Here is a 21,057-nt window from a genome sequence, read left to right as displayed (position 1 = left end):
AAAAAGAAGGAAACTCAAAGGTAATATATAACAAGGAAATATTACCAGCTAAATACAAAAGGAATATTACCTAAATAAAAGATATTTACTAAACATATGTGCATGGAAATATTCTTCACAATATTCTCTAATTTTTTTTTTCATCCCCTCCCATATTATCTTTCCTAGTCATACTTGAAAAAACTTCTCAAAAATCACAACTAATATGAATGCTCTAAGCAAGTTTGCTAAAAGTTGCAAATCCTCTGTTTGCAGCCAAAAGCTGTCGCATTGCAGTACTTTTTTTTTTGTTTTTTTTTTATTTATTTTAATATTATTTTATTATTATATTTATAATATAATATGAAAGTGAGATCCATTTTTGAAAGTGATAGAGATTTACATGGATGTAGAATAAATAGTAGAGAATTCGTAAATTTGATGATGTAAAAGTAAGACCCATTTTAGAAAGTGAAAGAGATTTGCAAGGATAAGGAGAGCCTTCTCCCAACTTCTACTCCCTCTTACAAATCCTTGATGTAGACACTTTTTTTGGGACTCACATGACGAAAATATCATATCCTTGTTTGTCACATCATTGCGTAAAAGTAAGGAATTAGAATTTAGGAGTACATGTAGTAGAACTCTTGGTGGATTCTCCGAAGCGACAGTAATCATGCGTAGCGATAGGTGATAGTTGAACCTCCATTGTTATTTTCCTTATTATTATTATTTGATAATTTAATTTTTTTTTTTGACTTCATCATATTATATCATGACTTAGACCTCCATTATTACTACTCTGTATTATTATTAGAGCATCTACAATAGGGTTTTTGTCTTCATTTTTTCATACTACAAATCAAACATGTGTTGAATTTGTCCTTAAGTTTATGAGAAAGTAAATTGAGATAATTTAATTTTGAAATTAAACATCAAAGTGTACACTTTAGTGCATAAAGAGCCAAATCCAAACTTAAACTCCCAATATGGTGACATGCATCAAACTCTCACTCTACCACAAGAAAAAAATCTTAAGTAAAATTTCTCATTCACTAAAATAATGCCCCGAAACATCTCCATTATTCCCCACAAAGATTTGATAGCCATTGTATCTTTATTCCTATGAGTGTGAAAAATATACGGAGGTTCAGTCAAAATACTAATCATTCTTAAAGCTATTGACTCTGATACAATGCCCCCCACACTGGGGTTCGAACCTGAGATCTCTCATTTAAGAAACCACAACTATGTTGCTTAACCACAAAGCCTTTGGCTATGTGCCTTGTTCCTAGATATTGAGGTTCAGTATTCATATTTGTTCCTAGGTAGTAACTATTTAAAACTTGGAGACGCATCTTCAAAAATCTTAACCAATTTAGTCATTTGTTTGTTGACCTTGCTAGGAATCAGACTTGTAATCTTGTGGTTATCAAATTAAGAGTCTAACACTCCTGCCTTGTAATCTTAGTCGACAAAGGACTACCACGAGGTAAATCAGCCTAAGTTACTTATACCTGACCAGCTCAAACAAAAAAAGTTAAAATTCAAACTCATGACCTTGTAGTTATAACAAGTCTATATCCTTAGCCAACTTGACTAAAATTAGCCCAGATACTATTGTCTTTTTTTGGGTAAAAGATACTGTTGTCTTTGACCATAGGGTTGGGTATTCAACAGCTTTGAGTATTCATTCATAAACCTTCCTACGAACTCTCAAAGGATGTTGAAAAATAGACAGTAAAGACGAGAGAATGGAAAGCTAAAGAACGAAAATCTATAAAAAAATATATATATTAAAAAAAAAACAAAAAAAAAAAAAACAGAGAACTTAAGTGAATGCAAAAGTTTTTCACTTTCTCATCAATGTTTTTTTGCACAGGCAAACAAGCTACCTCAAAAGTGAAGGAAGGCACTTCAGAGTATTGAATTTCGGGTATTAGTTCGGATAATCCGAATTACGCTCACCCCCTAACAAAAGATTAGTTTATCAGTGATCCACAAGTAATCAATCTCTCAAATTTACAGCACTTATATAACAAGTTAGTCTATATTCACCCCCAGTAAGCTTGATCTAGCCTCTAGGGGAAGGAGTTTGAGTCACAAGCCAACAGCAAGTCTGTACATTACCACCACCAGAACATTATATGCCATTATTCATGGTTTTCAGGGAGGCAGTAATGGTTTAAAACCCGGAGGAACACAAACATCTCCAAATGCTTCTCTTTTAACTTTCATGATGGAAGAAACAGTTACGCCAGCAGTCGGTGTTGAGCATTCAGATTTGTTCCTAGGCGGTAACGGTTTAAAACCCGGAGGCACATCATCAAATGGTTCTTCTCTTTTAACTTTCGAGAGACCACATTGCATCATACCGCTGTCTATAGTGTTGGAAATGGAAGGAGGAGTTACGCTGGCAGTAACAGGTGTTGGTGTCGAGCTTTCGTATCTGTTCGCAGAACTGTTACGTCGAATTACTACATCTTGTTTACCCACATTTTGCCCGCCTATCATGTCAATCTCCATGTCAACCTCTTCGTTGTCTCCATTGTTAATAGAGTCTGCTTTACCCACGCTCTGCCCCCCGCCTGTCATGTCAATTTCCAGGGCGACCACCTCCTCATTGTCTTTACTGCTAATGTCTATCTCCTTGTCAACAAATTCTATGCTGGCCACTTTGTCCTTTTTACCAATGCGGTGAAATAACCCCCACAAGAAGTAATTTCCTTCCATTTCTGCAAGAAAAGCGGGATTGTTAGGTTAGGAGAGGTTAAAATTCAGAGGAAGACTGTTATGGTTTCTGCATTTTATAGTTAGAATCAAACAACAGATCTACTGGCTTCTTCGACTCAAAGAAACAGGAGGTTGAAAGTGAAAATTACGCAAACTACTCGGGAGCATACTTTGACAATCCATTTGCAGCACAGTAGACGTAAGTACAAGTATTTCAACATTGTCCATCTGCTTTCTCATCATCAAGTCTTGGTCTCGGATCAACTCCATTAGGATCACGTACTCTTTGGATCTAGTAAATGTACAAACATAAATAAACACACAATACATAAACTACACGTGCACGCACACACACACATTCCTTCCCGGGTGAGTGGATTTCCAGGTTAGTAGAGGTAGGTTATAGAAAGTGTGGAGGCTGACCTGTCCTTGTCACTTGGGAAGAAATAGAGTCCTACATCTTCTCTCGTTGGGCAATAATCATGGAATAGCTTGCCCCAGAGATTCCCTCGCGGAACTAATTTGAAGTCAAGAATCTCAGGCAAAAGCTTCGAGAACTCACAGACCTTCCTATGTACTCTCAAGGGATGATGAGCTTGGAATCCCTTGAAATTAAGATTATCACAGACGTTGAAGCTTCCCCTAGAAAATGCATAAAAGTAGAAAAAAAATTGACACGGAATCAGGATTGCAACAACACGATATCTTAGTTTTCGAAACATATAGAGTAAAATTGCGTAAGTTGTTATCTTTTCAAGAAAGCCTATAATAAATGTAAGCTATAAAAGAGCCCTAACTTACCGAGCTTGGTGGTCACAGTGAATATTATCCAAAACCAAAAGTGTGGAAAACATTTACATTGAAAGGCAATGAACATTACATCATGAATAGTTGCAATAAATATTCATTTAATCATGAATGAAATCTTATCTGTGATGAAGAGGAAATGCGCTACTCCATACTTACTTCCAGGAGGGATGCTGGGCAGGATCGCTAAAGCATTTCTTGTTATTAGTTGAGAAAATCATCAGATTCACATTTGAAGTCCCACACTCTGTTGCGGCACAACCATCACTAACTAAGATTAGGCCCCAAACCACCCCAAACACAGTGTCAGTTTAGTAGCATGACACAAGTAATTTTGTTACAGAATCTACAAAACCACGGCTTGAATTTGTAAAAGAAAACTGTAAATCACCTATCAATTGAAACAACAAATTTAGGATGCATCAATGATATCATTAGCACGAAATTTCCGAGGCATACAAGCACTCTAATAAACCATGTATTAGCAACAATATCAGTTTCGACTCAATGACATCTTAGACTAATTAGACTGGGAAGGGATCTTCAGGAACGCAATGCTAAAACAGTTTGAATCTAAAGAAAACAGTGAAGTTATCTTACCAGATATAACCTGGGGGCAACAAGCTGATGCCACTGATGTATGCTTGTCTGTAGTTTCTTCGGCTATAGTATGAGTTATTTTAGTGTCTCCAATATTCTCCTTTTCCATAGGTCCTGCAGCAAGAGCAGCATAAATAGTGTTATTTATCTAATACAAAAATCAGTTAACTTATGCCTCGAATGCCACGCCGTTTAAAGAACTAAATGTCTCTGTAAAGGGGGAAATAATTACACAACTGCTGTAATTAAAAAGCTCTACTGAAAAGTAAAAACTCCTTTCAATTTATCACATCCAATTTTGATTCAATCATATCCATATTTTAAAGATGAATAGATGATCCTTGAAATTATACTTTATGGTTGGATGCCTTTCAAGTATTGCAGACATAATAGTTACACTGGATTTGAAGTCAAGCAAATAGCAGAAGGCATGGAAAATCACCATTTAGCACTTTAGAGGATTGCTCTTTTGGTTGAGTCACTTGATTAGTGTTGGAATTTTCAAGACTTTGAGTCTTTGGATGCTGTAGACCTGATGAAGTAGGATGATGTTTCTTGGAATTTTCAAGACTTTGAGTCTTCGGGTGTTGTAGACTCGAAGAAGTAGGATGTTTCTTGGAATTTTCAAGACTTTGAGTCTTCAAATGTTGTGGACCCAACGAAGTAGGATGCTTTTTAAGTTGCTGACATTTAGGAATACAAGTACCAGGATTGACAGGAGTCCTGGACAATGGAGATGATATATGTTTGTTAGGTGATAGGGGGTTTGAATGGCTAGTTTTCTTTACACTGGAAGCAACATTTTGGAGTTGTGGTAGCATGAGTGCTTCTTCAACAGAAATATATTTTGTTCTCCCTTTTGCAACCTTCTTTTCCCAGTCAACCCAACCACGACCACGGTTCAATTTTCTTGGATATGCACACTGTAAATTCTCGCGATGATCCTTACAAGAGGTTGTAAAATTTGGTGCCACAGTAATCCCACTCTTTCCACCTGATGACTGATTCCCATTCCTAGGAGTGCATTCTTCACATAGCCAAACCTCTGGTTCCTCCATACGAAATGTCTCCATGCAATAGCTGGAGAAGACAGAAAATATTAATGCTTAGTAAGCATCAAATTGCAAAAGTAGCAATCTACCAACTATACTGACATGAAGAAAAGTTACAGGTTCCCCCCTTCTCTGGACAAATAGAACATCTACCTTAATGATAAGAACACGAAGAGAGAGAGAGGAGGGAGGGAGAGGGGGGGTATGAAATATGATAGCTGATTTACCAAATTTAAAGGTCAGGGTGACGTAACTCATCACTGCATGGATACAACTCAAAGAAAATGAAAGTTCTCTTCCTAATAAGGAAATTAAACAAAAGGAGAAATATCTCTAGTTCTCTACTATTGAAAATGAGCACAATGCATACTATTATCAATATTGGAGCATTTGGCAGACCTTCTGCCTTCCATTTCAAGGACCATAATTGCACTTTTAAAATTGACACATATTAGTACCAATAAAATTATGTATTAGGAAATTATTATTAATTACCAATAGAATCTTTTCCATCAAAATTAAATAGGCCATCAAATGCTGGGGGGCATCTTGAGCATATATATAGCATATAAACATAAATGTGTGGTCTAACTATCATATTAGGTCTTCTAGTTGAGAGGGAACACATATTTCAATTTGGTCTTATAGCCAAACCAATGCGGTCATGGGTTATAATCTCTGCGTCACCCGATTGCTTGAAGCCCATCAAAAAGTAATTAGCCCACACACGTGAGGGGGTGTTGTGTATATATGATTCACCGATAAAAAGTATTCTATATCAAACTTGATAATTGCTAAGGTAACAATATCATGGAGCAATGCTAGTGCAAACATGCTAAACACAAAGACAAGGGATCTTACAGATGTTCTTGGTTAATTTTACACTCTGCACATGTAACAATTATCTCTCCAAACCCAATATCGCCACAGACATCACAGCATTCCGCCTGCAAATTTCAAGAAATGATGTGAAAATTCAAACTATAGATCTATTACTTTTTCAATCGACTCCAAAAGTTGACTTCTCTTTAATTTAATCTATTAGAGTAAGTTTTTATTACTTTTAGTTACTGGCAATGGATGATGGCGTATATAATTAGCACTTCACTGCAGCCAATATTTATATCCCTCCACATATTTAGTCAAATGGATCATAAATGCTAGTTTTCTTCAGTGTTCAAACCCTTTTTCCCTTAAGTATCATAAAATAATATTACCACATTCAACTTCCCCACTAATTCATTAATGCTGCATGTAAGTAGGGCATGAAAAGTGAACATAGAAAGCAGAAATCCACACGACATACAAGAATTAGAAGAACACAATAGCAACAACAATGCCAAAGGAGGGTGTGACACAAACAAACATGGAGGTGTAAGAATTTCTCTAACTGGGCTACAAATATTATCATATACATTCAAGGATAAGACAAATTACAAACAAAGCTGTTCTTTCTCATCAGAATAAGTTAAAATCTGGGAAGTTTAATTGCTTAATGGAGACCAGGTAGAGAACTTTTAACGTCGTTTTCCATTATGATGTCTCAAAAATCACATGACCAGTTGAGCAAAAGCTCAAGTTCCAAAACTCAGTTGTCTATGATGGAGTATAAATTAGAAAAATACTTAAAAATCTCAGTGGCTAACCCTAGAACTTCAACTATTAGAGCACCCCATATATTAATGCTCTAATTTGCATCCTTGATCCCATTTCCCCATCTTCAAACAAAAGCTGTGGGTATAACTTATAAGAAACCCTAACAATAGCAAAAAGTTTTGTCTGTCAAAGATTCCAGAGTTCATTTTACGATAATTCAACTCCCGTTACCCTACTGTAAATATATATACATATATTTTTTAACGAAAAATGATGATCACTTCCTACAACCATTCCATTTACGGTAAAGTCAACTCAACTCAACAAGCATAACACTGCAAAAGCCTTAATCTGCCCATACATTTCAACCTAAGATCATTTTTAGCCTTTTTTTTTTGGTAGAATCCATCTATGATCTCTCCAACGTTTCGCATTAGAAAATGAGGATAGCACATAAAAATGACACAAAGCACAATGCAAAGCAGCAAGAATGTTGGTTGTTGGGCAGAATGTTAGAGATGACAAAAGAAGTTTTTAAAAGAAGAGATAGATTTTTTTACCATGGACATGGAGCAATGGTGGTGGGCCTGTAGTGCTCAGATTCTCCTCAACAAAATCAATTGCTCCGTATCTTGGTGGAGATGGGGTTGGTGAAACGACAACGAATTTACTGATGGGCTATGGTGAAGGTACACGTGTATGGTTGGGATGGGTTCAGTGTCAGAATCTGAGAGAGACTGAGAGAGTTCAAGCGACGGGCACAATGCCAAAAAAAAATTGTGAATTCAATCCAAACTAAATAGTGTCACCTGCACGTGCGATGCACGGTGATATATACTTCATCCGTCACATTCGCATTGAGTCAGTCCAATTAAGGAAAAAAGTGCTGGCCAAATTAGTTTCTCCATACAAGAAAAGGGGTTTGACCGTGCGGCAAATTATGCTATGGACCCAGGTCCACCTTGCAAGGTGGACCTGGGTCAAAAACTACGGCGTTTTTGTCTTCTTTTTTTTTTTTTTAATTAGTAAACATATTGCTGAATATAGAGTTGTTCAAAAATGTGTGAATGTAGAGGTTTCAAAGTGTGAATGTAGAGTATAGAAATCGTGAATGTAGATTTATGATTGTGTGAATGTAGAGTTGCCCATAAATGTGTAAATGTGGAGGTTTCAAATTGTGAATATGGAGTATAGAAATCGTGAATGTAGAGTTATGTATGTGTGAATCTGTAATAGAGTTAAGAAGTTCTAACAACTTGTAGCCCTGTAATGTGTGAATGTGGAGTTCTCAAGTTGTGAATGTGGAGTATAAGACCTATGAATATAGAGTTTTGAATGTGTGAATGTGGAGTTTACAAATTGTGAATGTAGAGTATAGTGTATGTGAATGTAGAGTATAGTTACTAAACATGTAATCTTGTAATGTATAAATGTGGAGTTTACAAATTGTGAATGTAGAATATAGTGTATGTGAATGTAGACCCAGGTCCACCTTGGGTCCACGGCATAACAACCCCGAACGTGCTCGGCCACTCACGCCAACCAAGCTGATTGACTAAAGTTATTTTTAATTCAATTTTTCATAATATTAAATTTAATATCAATATACAAAATTTATAAATTTAGAAACTACTCTAAAAATAATATTAAACACAAAAAATCAAATTTAAAAAAAGTAAAAAATAATAAAGAAAATAAACAAAGAATAAAGAGTTGGTTTAACCCATGAATAGTAAGTATGACAGATAAAATGAGACGGATGGAGTAATAGATATATATTTTAGAAAAAATAAATATTATGCATTGTTCGTGATAGTTTTTTTTTTTTTTGAATACAATTAACAATAGCCATTATCATTTTTAGTATGTTAACAACAAGTTTGTGGTGATTGGGTTGCAATGTGTATTTTTATTTTTTTATTTTTATTATTATTATTATCCTACTAAACATTTGACCCTTAAAAAAAACATTTGACCCTTAAAAAAAGCATTTGACCCTCTGGATTGACCAAAGGAGTCAAAATGAAATAGGGAGACTTGGATTGAAGAACATCTTTACTGGGAGTTCTTCACAAGACGCGAGTGTCTCCTCCTCTCTCTCATTCCTGGTAATTTTTGCTCTTCATTGTCATTATATTGTCCGCCCACATCGAAACACATACAAATGTTGCACTCTTTTTGCCTCTTAAGGTTGTTTTAGTTTTTGCTTTTGGATTGTCATTAAAATACATGATAAAAAAAAAACAAAACAAAAAAAAACATAATCTTCGTAAGTAATTTGTTTGTAGATTCAAGATTGATACGCTATTTGCCCTCTGTATTGACTGCTTCAACCATGCTTCACGTCATTCGTCAAGTTGAGCCTTATAACGCGGACCACTACCAAACCAACTTCTAGGTGTCCTCAAAATCAATCAAGTTTGGTCTGTCTTACTTGTCTATCTTTTTCACAAATTAATCACAATATATCTTGAATATAATATAATCGTTTCAGGAAAATCACTCAATCTTATGATATGATGTTGTTATGTTATGTTGCAGGAGAAAGTGAAGGCCGGATTGCTACCAACTCATTCAAGACAGCATCTGGTTCATTAATATTAGTAGAAAGATGGTCAAATGCTTAGTTTTTTTTTTTTTTTTGAATTAAATTTTATTTATTTATACGGTCAAATGCTTAGTAGGTTAATAATAAGGAATAGGGTCACACTTGTATGAAACCGTCTCACGGATTCTTATTCGTGAGACGGGTCGGGTCGGATCAAAGCACCATGCAAATGTCATACTTATATATGTAAATCTCAAACTTATATGCTCAAATATAACATTAATCAAAAATACAATTTTTGTTACTTATAAGAGAAAAAGTAAAACATTTTTCATAATAAGTAATGTTGACAAGTACCTCTCACTTATAAGGGCAAATATAATACTTTTGAAGAAAAATGTAATACTTTTAAATCGAAATGTAAAAGTATTGTATTTTCCCTTAAAAGTATTACATTTACCCTAATAAGTAACAAAAAATTTATTTTCTAATTAGTATTACATTTGAGCATATAAGTATGACATTTGTGCATAAAAGTGTTACATTTATACATTGACCCGACCCAACCCGACCCGTCTCATGGTGAGACGGTCTCACACAAGTTTTTGCCTAAGGAATAAGAGTCAAATAGGTCACTGAACTACACATGAAACTGCAATTAGGTCATCGAACTCAAAAACAATGCAATTGAGTCCCTGAACTATACAAATTCATGCAATTTAACCAAAAATGACTTGTTCTACCTGATCTTTCGGTTACCAATTTAAAAAATAATATTTTAAATAAAAATAATTAATTAAAATTTAAATTTAAAAAAAAAAAAAAAAAAAAACTACCGGCCAGAGACGAATCGTCTCCGGCCGGCTTCATCTCCATGGTAGACGAACTTCGTCTCCACCATGGCCGAAGACAAAGACCTTCGTCTCCGGCGATGGAGACGAAGCCGGCGGAAGACGATTAGTCTCCGGTCGTTTTCGGCCGGAAGTTTTCTTCTTTTTTTTTTTTAAATTTTAATTAATTATTTTACTTAAAATTATTTTAAAATATTATTATTTTTAAATTGGTAACCGGAAGATCAGGTCAAACAATTCATTTTGGGTTAAATTGCATGAATTTCTGTAGTTTAGGGACTCAATTGCATTTTTGAATTTAATGGCCTAATTGCAATTTTCTATATAATTCAGTGGCCTATTTGACCCTTATTCATAATAATAATAATTAATTGCTATTTTTTTTCAAGTTCATGGATGAATTTGGAGTTTATTCGAGTTTGGGGGCTTAAATGTTATACCCAAATAGTTCAATGACTTATTTGTACATTTTCCCTATAAAATATTTTATTTTTGGTCCCTTGACTATTTTACATGCATCAAATGTGGTCATCGACTATTAATATTTTCAAATTAGGTGCATGATTATGGAATTTGCATCATATTTAGTCCTTGACTATTATTATTTTCAAATTAGGTGCATGACTATGTAATTTAGAACACATTTGGTCCTGTCATTTTATTTTTCGTTCAACTATTAGGCCTCATTCTACTTTCTCCAAGTAGAGTTAGTTGTTGGTGATTTTATTCTTGTTTTCTCCAACTTGAAATCTTGGCTTTGATATTCTTGAATGAACACAAGAGCAGCACAAGATTTCTCTCAAAACTAGATAAAACTTTGAAGCTTTTTCTCTTTTAACGCACTAGATTGCTTGTAAATTGTGAGCTTGTTGCTTGCAATATCGTAGATGGACTAACTGTCTCAACTAAGTGAGATGTGGTTATTTATTGGCCCTTATTAAAATTAAAACTAGTTTTATACGCGCATTGCGCGAATGAGTTAATGCCCAATGTTTATATTTAAATAAATATTTGAAAGTACATCAATGCAAGATTATATAGGAGAAGTTTATACATGGGTAATTGAATGTCAAATTTTTTTATTTACTTAAATATCTAACTCAAAGTATATGAATCCAAGATAATATAGAAAATTCATTATGATTATTACTAAAATAAATGTTTGCAACCTTGTAAAATCGATAGTCTAAATATTTGGTCTAAAAATGATAGTCTAAATAAATACTACTTTTAATTTGAATTTTTCTAAGTGTTCTTAATTCTCTTTTGAGTAACATTGTCATTGTCTTCATCTTTACTATTTGTTCTCTTCCTTTTTGTTGGTGGTGTGTTATTTGCAATTCGGTTATTGTTGGTAGCATAGATGACAACGTCATACAATGAGATTATGATATAGGATATATGGACTTTCCTTTAGCTGTTCTGTTAGGGGTTCATTTGGTTCAACTATTATTGTTGAATGAGTTATTGTGGATAAAGAAATCCCTAGTCTAAGAAAAAAAATTAAATTAATTAATAAAAATTTGAAAATTTAAAATATTATGTATTCCAAAGATATTAAAAGGTAGTTTCTCGCTTCAATTGCTGGGTAATGGGTTATTTGAGTACTTTCATTGTCAACAAATCTCCCAAGTAGTTAATATGATTGGTTTCAAACTATTCTTTTTTATTTTTTTTTCATGGTATTAAAGAAATACATATGTATCATTTTTTGGTGTAACTACTAATTTATTTAATTTAATAAGAGTAAAATAGAGTGATTCCGCTTCAATTTGTTGATTTATTATTTGAGTATTCTCTTAGTCAACCAATCCCCAAGTAGTTAATATAATTAGCTTCAAATTATTTTAATTATTTTTCATAATATTAATAAAATACTTGGTAAATAAATATATATATATAACATTATTTTGTACTATAACTTTGATATTTAATTACAAGATATTGTAAAAATAAGATAATGGACAATGTAATGAATATCAATTGATAAATTTGAATGTAAAGAATCTTTGCATGAGAGAAAATAAAACAATATAACTAATGAAATTATTTCTCTTATTTAATTTTATTTTTTGATAATGAATAATTTTTTCAAATAAAGGTATTGTAGACACATAATTCTAAATTAAAGAAATACATATGTATCATTTTTTGTTGTAGCTACTAATTTATATAATTTAATAAGAGTAAAATAGAGTGAGAAACTTAATTATGTCAAATTTGATTGAGATGGGGTTCGAACCTAAGACCTTTCTTATACAAATTAATGGGTAAGTTAAAAGTTAACAGAATATTAAGGGAGAAGAGAATATTTAACGAAAAACTTAACGGATAATCATAAAAGTAAGGTTAAATTAGGTAATCTCTATTAATAATATTAATCTGAATTATCTTAATCATCTATTTGATTAAATAATTCATCTGAACCATCCATTTGATTAAATAATTTGACCGCCATTTTTTCTACCCATTTTAGGTCTAACTCTCTTTGGCTCTTATTCGTGTGTGTATATATATATATATATATATATATATATATATATATATATATATATATATTAGATTATAAAATTATTATAGATATTGAATGATTGACTTTATCATTTTTCCCAATAACTCCTCAAATGATTTTCCTTCATCATTCGGCCTTGTTAATCCTCAAGAGGTGAGACCTTACAGGATTCAGCCTCTTCATACCTCTTGGTCTTGATCTTATATCTCATGTCTTCGGCCTTCAAGTCTTAAGTCTTTAGATTATTTATGCTCTATGGCTTGTCCTTGGTAGCTTGACTGGCTGATACACATGAGCACGAGCTAAAGACCACGAGTCCTATACTATTACATTGATTCGGCCATGTTTTCGGCCTATTCTACAATGAAATGAGATAGCGTAAAAATTAGGGGTCTAAACTCTACTATTGGTATCATCAAAATCTTCAACACGAGGGGTTCCTAACACAATTGAGTTAATTCCAACAGAGATCTCTTGTCTTTGGTGGCAATTTAACTTTAGTCCCAGACACCCGTTTTTACCATTTTACAACCCAAACTATCATATTTTAGACACCTTTGACCCTTCCAATGACTTTTTTCATGTGAAACCCTATTTCAGGTAAGGGCATTTTTGTCTGTTTAATTTTTTGCTCGAATTTATTTTCTCGATTTTTGTCTCTTTAGCCATGGATTGCATCATCTCCTTCACTCGACTCTTGTCATCTCATTTAATCGGGCCTCAAATTATCCTTCGTCAATAGTGATACCGAGTTCTACTATGCATACTCCCAAATTCTACTCGCTTACTTCTACTTCCTAATGTGACAAACAAGGATTGATTATTTTCATTATATGAGTCCAAAAAAGTGTCTACATCGTACTAATTTGGTAGTAATTGAAAGTATAAAATAGGAATATACCAAATATTTCCCTTTCCCACATATTTGATAGACATTGTATCTTCATTGGATTATTAATACTAATTTTATAATGTTACAAAATAGACGTGGTGGTTCAGCACCTCGTCCCACCTATGTGAATGGAGCAAACCATTTGGCTAGTCCCCTACCACTTAGTATACTGACCGTTCGGACGGAGGATTTAAAAAAAATACAAGTGTGAAAAAGGTTAAGTCAAAACACTAAATTAATCTTTTTATATACATTTTATCTAAATTTGGGTCCTATCTTTCAAATGTATCAAAAAAAAAAAATTAATACTCTATCCACAAGGAAGTAAATCAACCTCAGTTGTCTATAACTGACTAGCTCAAACTAAAAAGGTTGAGATTCAAACTCGTAATCTTGTAATTACAAGTCTATATAAAATCTATATCCTTCACCAACTTGGCTAGAATTACCACAGTCTTTGACCATTGGGTTGGGTGCTCAGCAGCTTTGAGAATTCATTCATAAACCTTCCTATGAACTCTCAAAGGATGTTGACAAATAGAAAGTAAAGAAAAGAGAATGGAAAGCTAAAGAAAGAAAAGCTATTAACCACCAAAAAAAAAAACAAAAAAAAAAAAAAAAAAACAGAAAACTTAAGTGAATGCAAAAGTTTTTCACTCTCTCATCAATGTTTTTTTGCACAGGCAGGCAAGCAACCTCGAAATTGAAGGAAAGCACTTCAGAGGATCTTTAAAAATATCTGAACCGATAACTATTCAAGTTTACCTGAAATACGCTCACCCCTAACAAAAGGTTACTTTATCAGTGATCTACAAGTAATCAATCTCACAAATTTACAGCACTTATATAACAAGTTAGTCTATATTCACCCCCAGTAAGCTTGATCTAGCCTCTAGGGGAAGCAGTTTGAGTCACAAGCCAACAGCAAGCTGTACATTACCACCACCAGAACTGTTACATTGAATTACTACATCTTGTTTACCCACATTTTACCCTCCTATCATATCAATCTCCATGTCAACCTCTTTATCGTTGTCTCCATTGTTAATAGAGTCTGCTTTACCCACGCTCTGCCCCCCCGCCTGTCATGTCAATTTCCATGGCGACCACCTCCTCATTGTCTTTACCGCTAATGTCTATCCCCTTGTCAACGAATTCTATGTTGGCCACTTTGTCCTTTTTACCAATGCGGTGAAATAACCCCCACAAGAAGTAATTTCCTTCCATTTCTGCAAGAAAAGTGGGATTGTTAGGTTAAGAGAGGTTAAAATTCAGAGGAAGACTGTTATGGTTTCTGCATTTTATAGTTAGAATCAAACAACAGATCTACTGGCTTCTTTGACTCAAAGAAACAAGAGATTGAAAGGGAAAAATACGTAAACTACTCGGGAGCATACTTTGACAATCCATTTGCAGCACAGTAGACGTAAGTACAAGTATTTCAACATTGTCTATCTGCTTCCTCATCATCAAGTCTTGGTCTCGGATCAACTCCAGTAGGGTCACGTACTCTTTGGAGCTAGTAAATGTACAAACATAAATAAACACATAATACATAAACTACATGTGCGCACACACACACACATATTCCTTCCCGGGTGAGTGGATTTCCAGGTTAGTAGAGGTAGGTGATAGATAGTGTGGAGGCTGACCTGTCCTTGTCACTTGGGAAGAAATAGAGTCCTACATCTTCTCTCGTTGGGCAATAATCATGGAATAGCTTGCCCCAGAGATTCCCTCGTGGAACTAATTTGAAGTCAAGAATCTCAGGCAAAAGCATCGAGAACTCACAGACCTTCCTATGTACTCTCAAGGGATGATGAGCTTGTAATCCCTTGAAATTAAGATTATCACAGACATTGAAGCTTCCCCTAGAAAATGCATAAAAGTAGAAAAAACAAATGACATGGAATCAGGATTGCAGCAACACGGTATCTTAGTTTTCAAAACATATAGAGTAAAATTGGGTAAGTTGTTATCATTTCAAGAAAGCCTATAATAGATGTTAGCTATAAAAGAGCCCTAACTTACCGAGCTTGGTGGTCACAGTGAATATTATCCAAAACCAAAAGTGTGGAAAACATTTATATTGAAAGGCAATGAACAATACATCATGAATAGTTGCAATAAATATTCATTTAATCATGAATGAAATCTTATCTGTGATGAAGAGGAAATGTGCTACTCCATACTTACTTCCAGGAGGGATGCTGGGCCGGATCGCTAAAGCATTTCTTGTTATTAGTTGAGAAAGTCATCAGATTCACATTTGAAGTCCCACACTCTGTTGCGGCACAACCATCACTAACTAAGATAAGGCACCAAACCACCCCAAAAACAGTGTCAGTTTAGTAGCATGACACAAGTAATTTTGTTACAGAATCTACAAAACCACGGCTTGAATTTGTAAAAGAAAACTCTAAATCACCTATCAATTGAAACAACAAATTTAGGATGCATCAATGATATCATTAGCACGAAATTTCAAAGGCATACAAGCACTCTAATAAATCATGTATTAGCAACAATATCAGTTTAGACTCAATGACATCTTAGACTAATTAGACTGGGAAGGGATCTGCAGGAAGACAATGCTAAAACAGTTTGAATCTAAAGACAACAGTGAAGTTATCTTACCAGATATAACCTGTGGGCAACAAGCTAATGCCACTGATGTATGCTTTTCTGTAGTTTCTTCGGCTATAGTATGAGTTATTTTAGTATCTCCAATATTCTCCTTTTCCATAGGTCCTGCAGCAAGAGCAGCATAAATAGTGTTATTTATCGGAAACAAAAATCAGTTAACTTATGCCTCGAATGCCATGCCAGTTTAAAGAACTAAATGTCTCTGTAAAGGAAGGGGGAAATGATTACACAACTGCTGTAAATTTACACCACTACATGCAGGAAAGAAAGATGACGCAAATCACACAAAATACGGCTCAGAATATTTTTACCTGAAATAATATTTTTACAGGAATGAGATTCTACAGATGAAAATATGTCATTCCTATTCTTTTCCACAAACTTCTCAGTCATTTTTACTTCAGCAATAGGGTTAAAAGCCTTGGGAGGCTGTTGCTTCTCTATATGCCTCTTTGCAGGGGGTTGAACAGTTTTATCTGAAACCGATACAAATCAACAAGTTGCAGCAGCAGATAAATGCCAAATCATAAAAAGAGATGAATAATGGAGAGCTGTCAGCCATGACAAATCTGAGGATCCAATACTGTGTTCTTACTTACCTTAAGTAACATATGCATGTTTCAAAAAGAAGAGAAAAAGTAACATATGCAAAATACAGATTAGATAAAAACCTCCAAAATGGAAAGCTCATAAACACAAGAATGATGGTATTATAAGAGGTTCATAAAAACATCATTTTTTCCTGAACAGAAATAAGATTGCTAGAGTTTTAAAAAGCTCTACTGAAAAGTAAAAAGTCTTCAATTTATCACATCCAATTTTGATTCAATCATATCCATATTTTAAAGATGAATAGATGATCCTTGAAAATATACTTTATTGTTAGATGGCATTCAGGTATTGCAGACATAATAGTTACACTGGATTTGAAGTCAAGCAAATAGCAGAAGGCATGGAAAATCACCATTTAGCACTTTAGAGGATTGCTCTTTTGGTTGAGTCACTTGATTAATGTTGGAATTTTCAAGACTTTGAGTCTTTGGATGCTGTAGACCTGATGAAGTAGGATGTTTCTTGGAATTTTCAAGACTTTGAGTCTTTGGGAGTTGTACACTTGATGAAGGACATTTCTTGGCATTTTCAAGACTTTGAGTCTTCAAATGTTGTGAACCCAACGAAGTAGGATGCTTTTTAGGTTGCTGAAATTTAGGAATACAAGTACCAGGATTGAGAGGAGTCCTGGACAATGGAGATGATGATATATGTTTTTTAGGTGATAGGGGGTTTGAATGGCTAGTTATCTTTACACTGGAAGCAACATTTTGGAGTTGTGGTAGCACGAGTGCTTCTTCAACAGAAATATATTTTGTTCTCCCTTTTGCAACCTTCTTTTCCCAGCCAACCCAACCTGATATATGTTTTTTAGGTGAGAGGGGGTTTGAGTGGCTAGTTATCTTTACACTGGAAGCAACATTTTGGAGTTGTGGTAGCACGAGTGTTTCTTCAACAGAAATATATTTTGTTCTCCCTTTTGCAACCTTCTTTTCCCAGCCAACCCAACCATGACCACGGTTCAATTTTCTTGGATATGCACACTGTAAATTCTCGCGATGATCCTTACAAGAGGTTGTAAAATTTGGTGGCACAGTAACCCCACTCTTTCCAAATGATGACTGATTCCCATTCCTAGGAATGCAATCTTCACATAGCCAAACCTCTGGTGCCTCCATACGAAATGTCTCCATGCAATAGCTGGAGAAGACAGAAAATATAAATGCTTAGTAGTTAGTAAGCATCAAATTGCAAAAGTAACAATCTACCAACTATAGTACTATACAGGAAGAAAAGTTACAGGTTCCCCCCTTCTCTGCACAAATAGAACATCTACCTTAATGATAAGAACACGAAGAGAGAGAGAGGAGGGAGGGAGAGGGGGGGNTTACCAAATTTAAGGGTCAGGGTGACGTAACTCATCACTGCATGGATACAAGTCATACAACTCAAAGAAAATGAAAAGTTCTCTCCTTAATAAGGAAATTAAACAAAAGGAGAAATATCTCTAGTTCTCTACTATTGAAAATGAGCACAATGCATACTATTATCAATATTGTAGAATTTGGCAGGCCTTCTGCCTTCCACTTCAAGGACCATAATTGCACTTTTAAAATTGACACATATTAGTACCAATAAAATTTATGTATTAGGAAATTATTATTAATTACCAATAGAATCTTTTCCATCAAAATTAAATAGGCCCTCAAATGTTAGGGGGCATCTTGAGCATATAACATATAAACATAAATGTGTGGTCTAACTATCATCTTAGGTCTTTTAGTTGAGACGGAACACATCTTTCAATTTTGTATTATAGCCAAACCAATGCGGTCATGGGTTATAATCTCTGCGCCACCCGATTGCTTTGAGCCCATCAAAAAGTAATTTGCCCCGCACACATTAGGGGGTGTTGTGTATATATGATTCACAGATAAAAAGTATTCTATATCAAACTTGATAATTGCTAAGGTAACAATATCATGGAGAAATGCAAGTGCACACATGCTAAACACAAAGACAAGGGATCTTACAAATGTTCTTGGTTAATTTTACACTTTGCACATGTAATAATTGTCTCTGCACACCCAATATCGCCACAGACATCACAGAATTCCGCCTGCAAAATTCAAGAAATGATGTGAAAGTTGAAACTATAGATATATTACTTTTTCGATCGATTCCAAAAGTTGACTTCTCTTTAATTTAATCTATTAGAGTAAGTTTTTATTACTTTTAGTTACTGGCAATGGATGAGGACGTATAGAATTAGCGCTTCACTGCAGCCAATATTTATATCCCTCCACATATTTAGTCAAATGGATCATAAATGCTAGTTCTCTTCATTGTTCAAACCCTTTTTCCCTTAAGTATCATAAAATAGTATTACCACATTCAACTTCCCCACTAATTCATTAATGCTGCATGTAAGTAGGGCATGAAAAGTGAACATAGAAAGCAGAAATCCACACGACATACAAGAATTAGAAGAACACAATAGCAACAACAATGCCAAAGGAGGGTGTGACACAAACAAACATGGAGGTGTAAGAATTTATCTAACTGGGCTACAAAATATTTTCATATACATTCAAGGATAAGACAAATTACAAACAAAGCTGTTCTTTCTCATCAGAATAATTATTTTTTTTTTGAAAACTTCTCATCAGAATAAGTTAAAATCTGCGAAGTTTATTTGCTTAATTGAGAGCAGGTAGAGAACTTTTAACGTTGTCATTTTCCATTCTGATGTCTCAAAAATGACATGAACAGTTGAGCAAAAGCTCAAGTTCCAAAACTCAGTTGTCTATGATGGAGTATAAATTAGAAAAATACTCAAGAATCTCAGTGGCTAACCCTAGAACTTCAACTATAGAGCACCCCATATATTAATGCTCTAATTTGCATTCTTGATCTCATTTCCCCATCATCAAACAAAAACTGTGGGTATAAGAAACCCTAACAATAGCACAATCCCATCCTTCTTACCTTCTTAACTGAACCCAATAAGAAACCCTAACCCTAACCCTAACAAAAATGCTTTAACCCTTTAGCTTACCTTCTTAACTGAACCCAATCCCATCCTTCTCGTTCGATCCAATTCCACAGCCTCTACTTTCTTATTCAACTCCCGTTACACCCCTGGAAATATATATATATATATATATATATATATATATATATATATATATATATATATATATATATATTTAATCGAAAAATGATGATCACTCCTACAACCATTCCATTTACGGTAAACTCAACAAGCATAAGACTGTAAAAGCCTTAATCTTTGCCCACTAAGATCATTTTTAGCCGTTTTTTTTTAGCATTAGAGACAAGGACTGAATTGATTGTTGACAAAAGAAGTTTTTAAAAAGAAGAGCTAGATTTTTTACCATGGAGAAGAAGCAATGGTGGTGGGGCTGTCAACGGAATAAGAAATGCTTCCCTAGCTGCTTGGCGTTGAAACCCGATCGATGATTCGAAACAGCACAGACAGACGAATGGGCACTCGGCAAAGAACAGTCGAATGAATGGGCACTCCTCTTCCCAACGAGCCCATTTTTCTTTTTATTTGGAAGACGGGCGTTGCGTTCGGTTTGGGAATACCGGACCATATCTGCTTTTGACTTTTGCGGCATCACAAAATCAATTGCTCCGTATCTTATTCTTGGTGGACTTTAGTCTCTGTAGGACAACGAATTTACTGATGGCCGCTATGGTGAATGGTTGGGATGGGTTCAGTGTCAGAATCTCTGAGAGACTGAGAGAGTCCAAGCGTCGGGCACAATGCCAAAAAAAAATTGTGAATTCAATCCAAATGAATAAAGTATGGACTTGTTTGGTTACGGGTTGTGTTAGCGGTTATCAAAAAGCGGATTGTATTAACGGTTTGTAAAAAAAATTTTGGTAAAATTAACTGTTTAGATTAGTGGTTAACATGTAAAATGACCAAAAGGTATACATATATTAAATAATAATTTAATAATAATATTTTAAACTAAAAACAAGAAAAAAAAAAAAAAAAAAAAAAAAGGAAAAGGGAGCCGCGCTTATCCCACTTATCCCCTTAATCCCCACTTATCCCACATCGATGGGATAAGTCGGGAAAGGAGCTTTGAGGCTCCGCTTTCAGTTTAATGGAGGCAGGCTCCAATTTTGGAGCTTGCCCCTCAGCTTAAATTTTTTTTTTTTTTAAATTATGTTGAGGGCGTTTTGGGGAATCCCCAAAACGCCAATGCAACACGTTGCTATTTGCAGCGTGTTGCAACTTGGCGGTTTGGAGC

General features: G+C 34.5%; 2 protein-coding genes across 3 annotated transcripts; both read right to left on the bottom strand.

Annotated features, from left to right (window-relative positions):
• Positions 1-2,065: 2,065 nt before the first annotated feature.
• LOC116010492 lies at positions 2,066-7,482 on the bottom strand. Of its 2 annotated transcripts, none has more exons than XM_031249923.1 (8): positions 7,328-7,482; positions 6,033-6,118; positions 4,562-5,199; positions 4,120-4,233; positions 3,679-3,790; positions 3,136-3,354; positions 2,883-3,004; positions 2,066-2,714 (listed from the first exon to the last, which is right to left on the bottom strand). In XM_031249923.1, the coding sequence occupies exons 1-8, from the start codon at positions 7,334-7,336 to the stop codon at positions 2,146-2,148; spliced, it is 1,869 nt and encodes a 622-aa protein (XP_031105783.1). In that variant the 5' UTR covers positions 7,337-7,482; the 3' UTR covers positions 2,066-2,145. The 2 variants fall into 2 exon arrangements, with proteins under 2 accessions (XP_031105783.1, XP_031105784.1); XM_031249924.1 differs by having other exon boundaries at positions 3,679-3,766.
• Positions 7,483-14,202: 6,720 nt separating this feature from the next.
• LOC116010493 lies at positions 14,203-19,886 on the bottom strand. The gene is made up of 9 exons (XM_031249925.1): positions 19,827-19,886; positions 18,802-18,887; positions 17,181-17,968; positions 16,528-16,692; positions 16,208-16,321; positions 15,767-15,878; positions 15,223-15,441; positions 14,968-15,089; positions 14,203-14,799 (listed from the first exon to the last, which is right to left on the bottom strand). The coding sequence occupies exons 1-9, from the start codon at positions 19,848-19,850 to the stop codon at positions 14,630-14,632; spliced, it is 1,800 nt and encodes a 599-aa protein (XP_031105785.1). The 5' UTR covers positions 19,851-19,886; the 3' UTR covers positions 14,203-14,629.
• Positions 19,887-21,057: the final 1,171 nt, after the last annotated feature.

This window comes from Ipomoea triloba, chromosome 2 (genome assembly GCF_003576645.1).
Source record: "Ipomoea triloba cultivar NCNSP0323 chromosome 2, ASM357664v1".
Taxonomy (NCBI): domain Eukaryota; kingdom Viridiplantae; phylum Streptophyta; class Magnoliopsida; order Solanales; family Convolvulaceae; genus Ipomoea; species Ipomoea triloba.
This window is presented reverse-complemented; position numbering and strand designations above follow the sequence as displayed.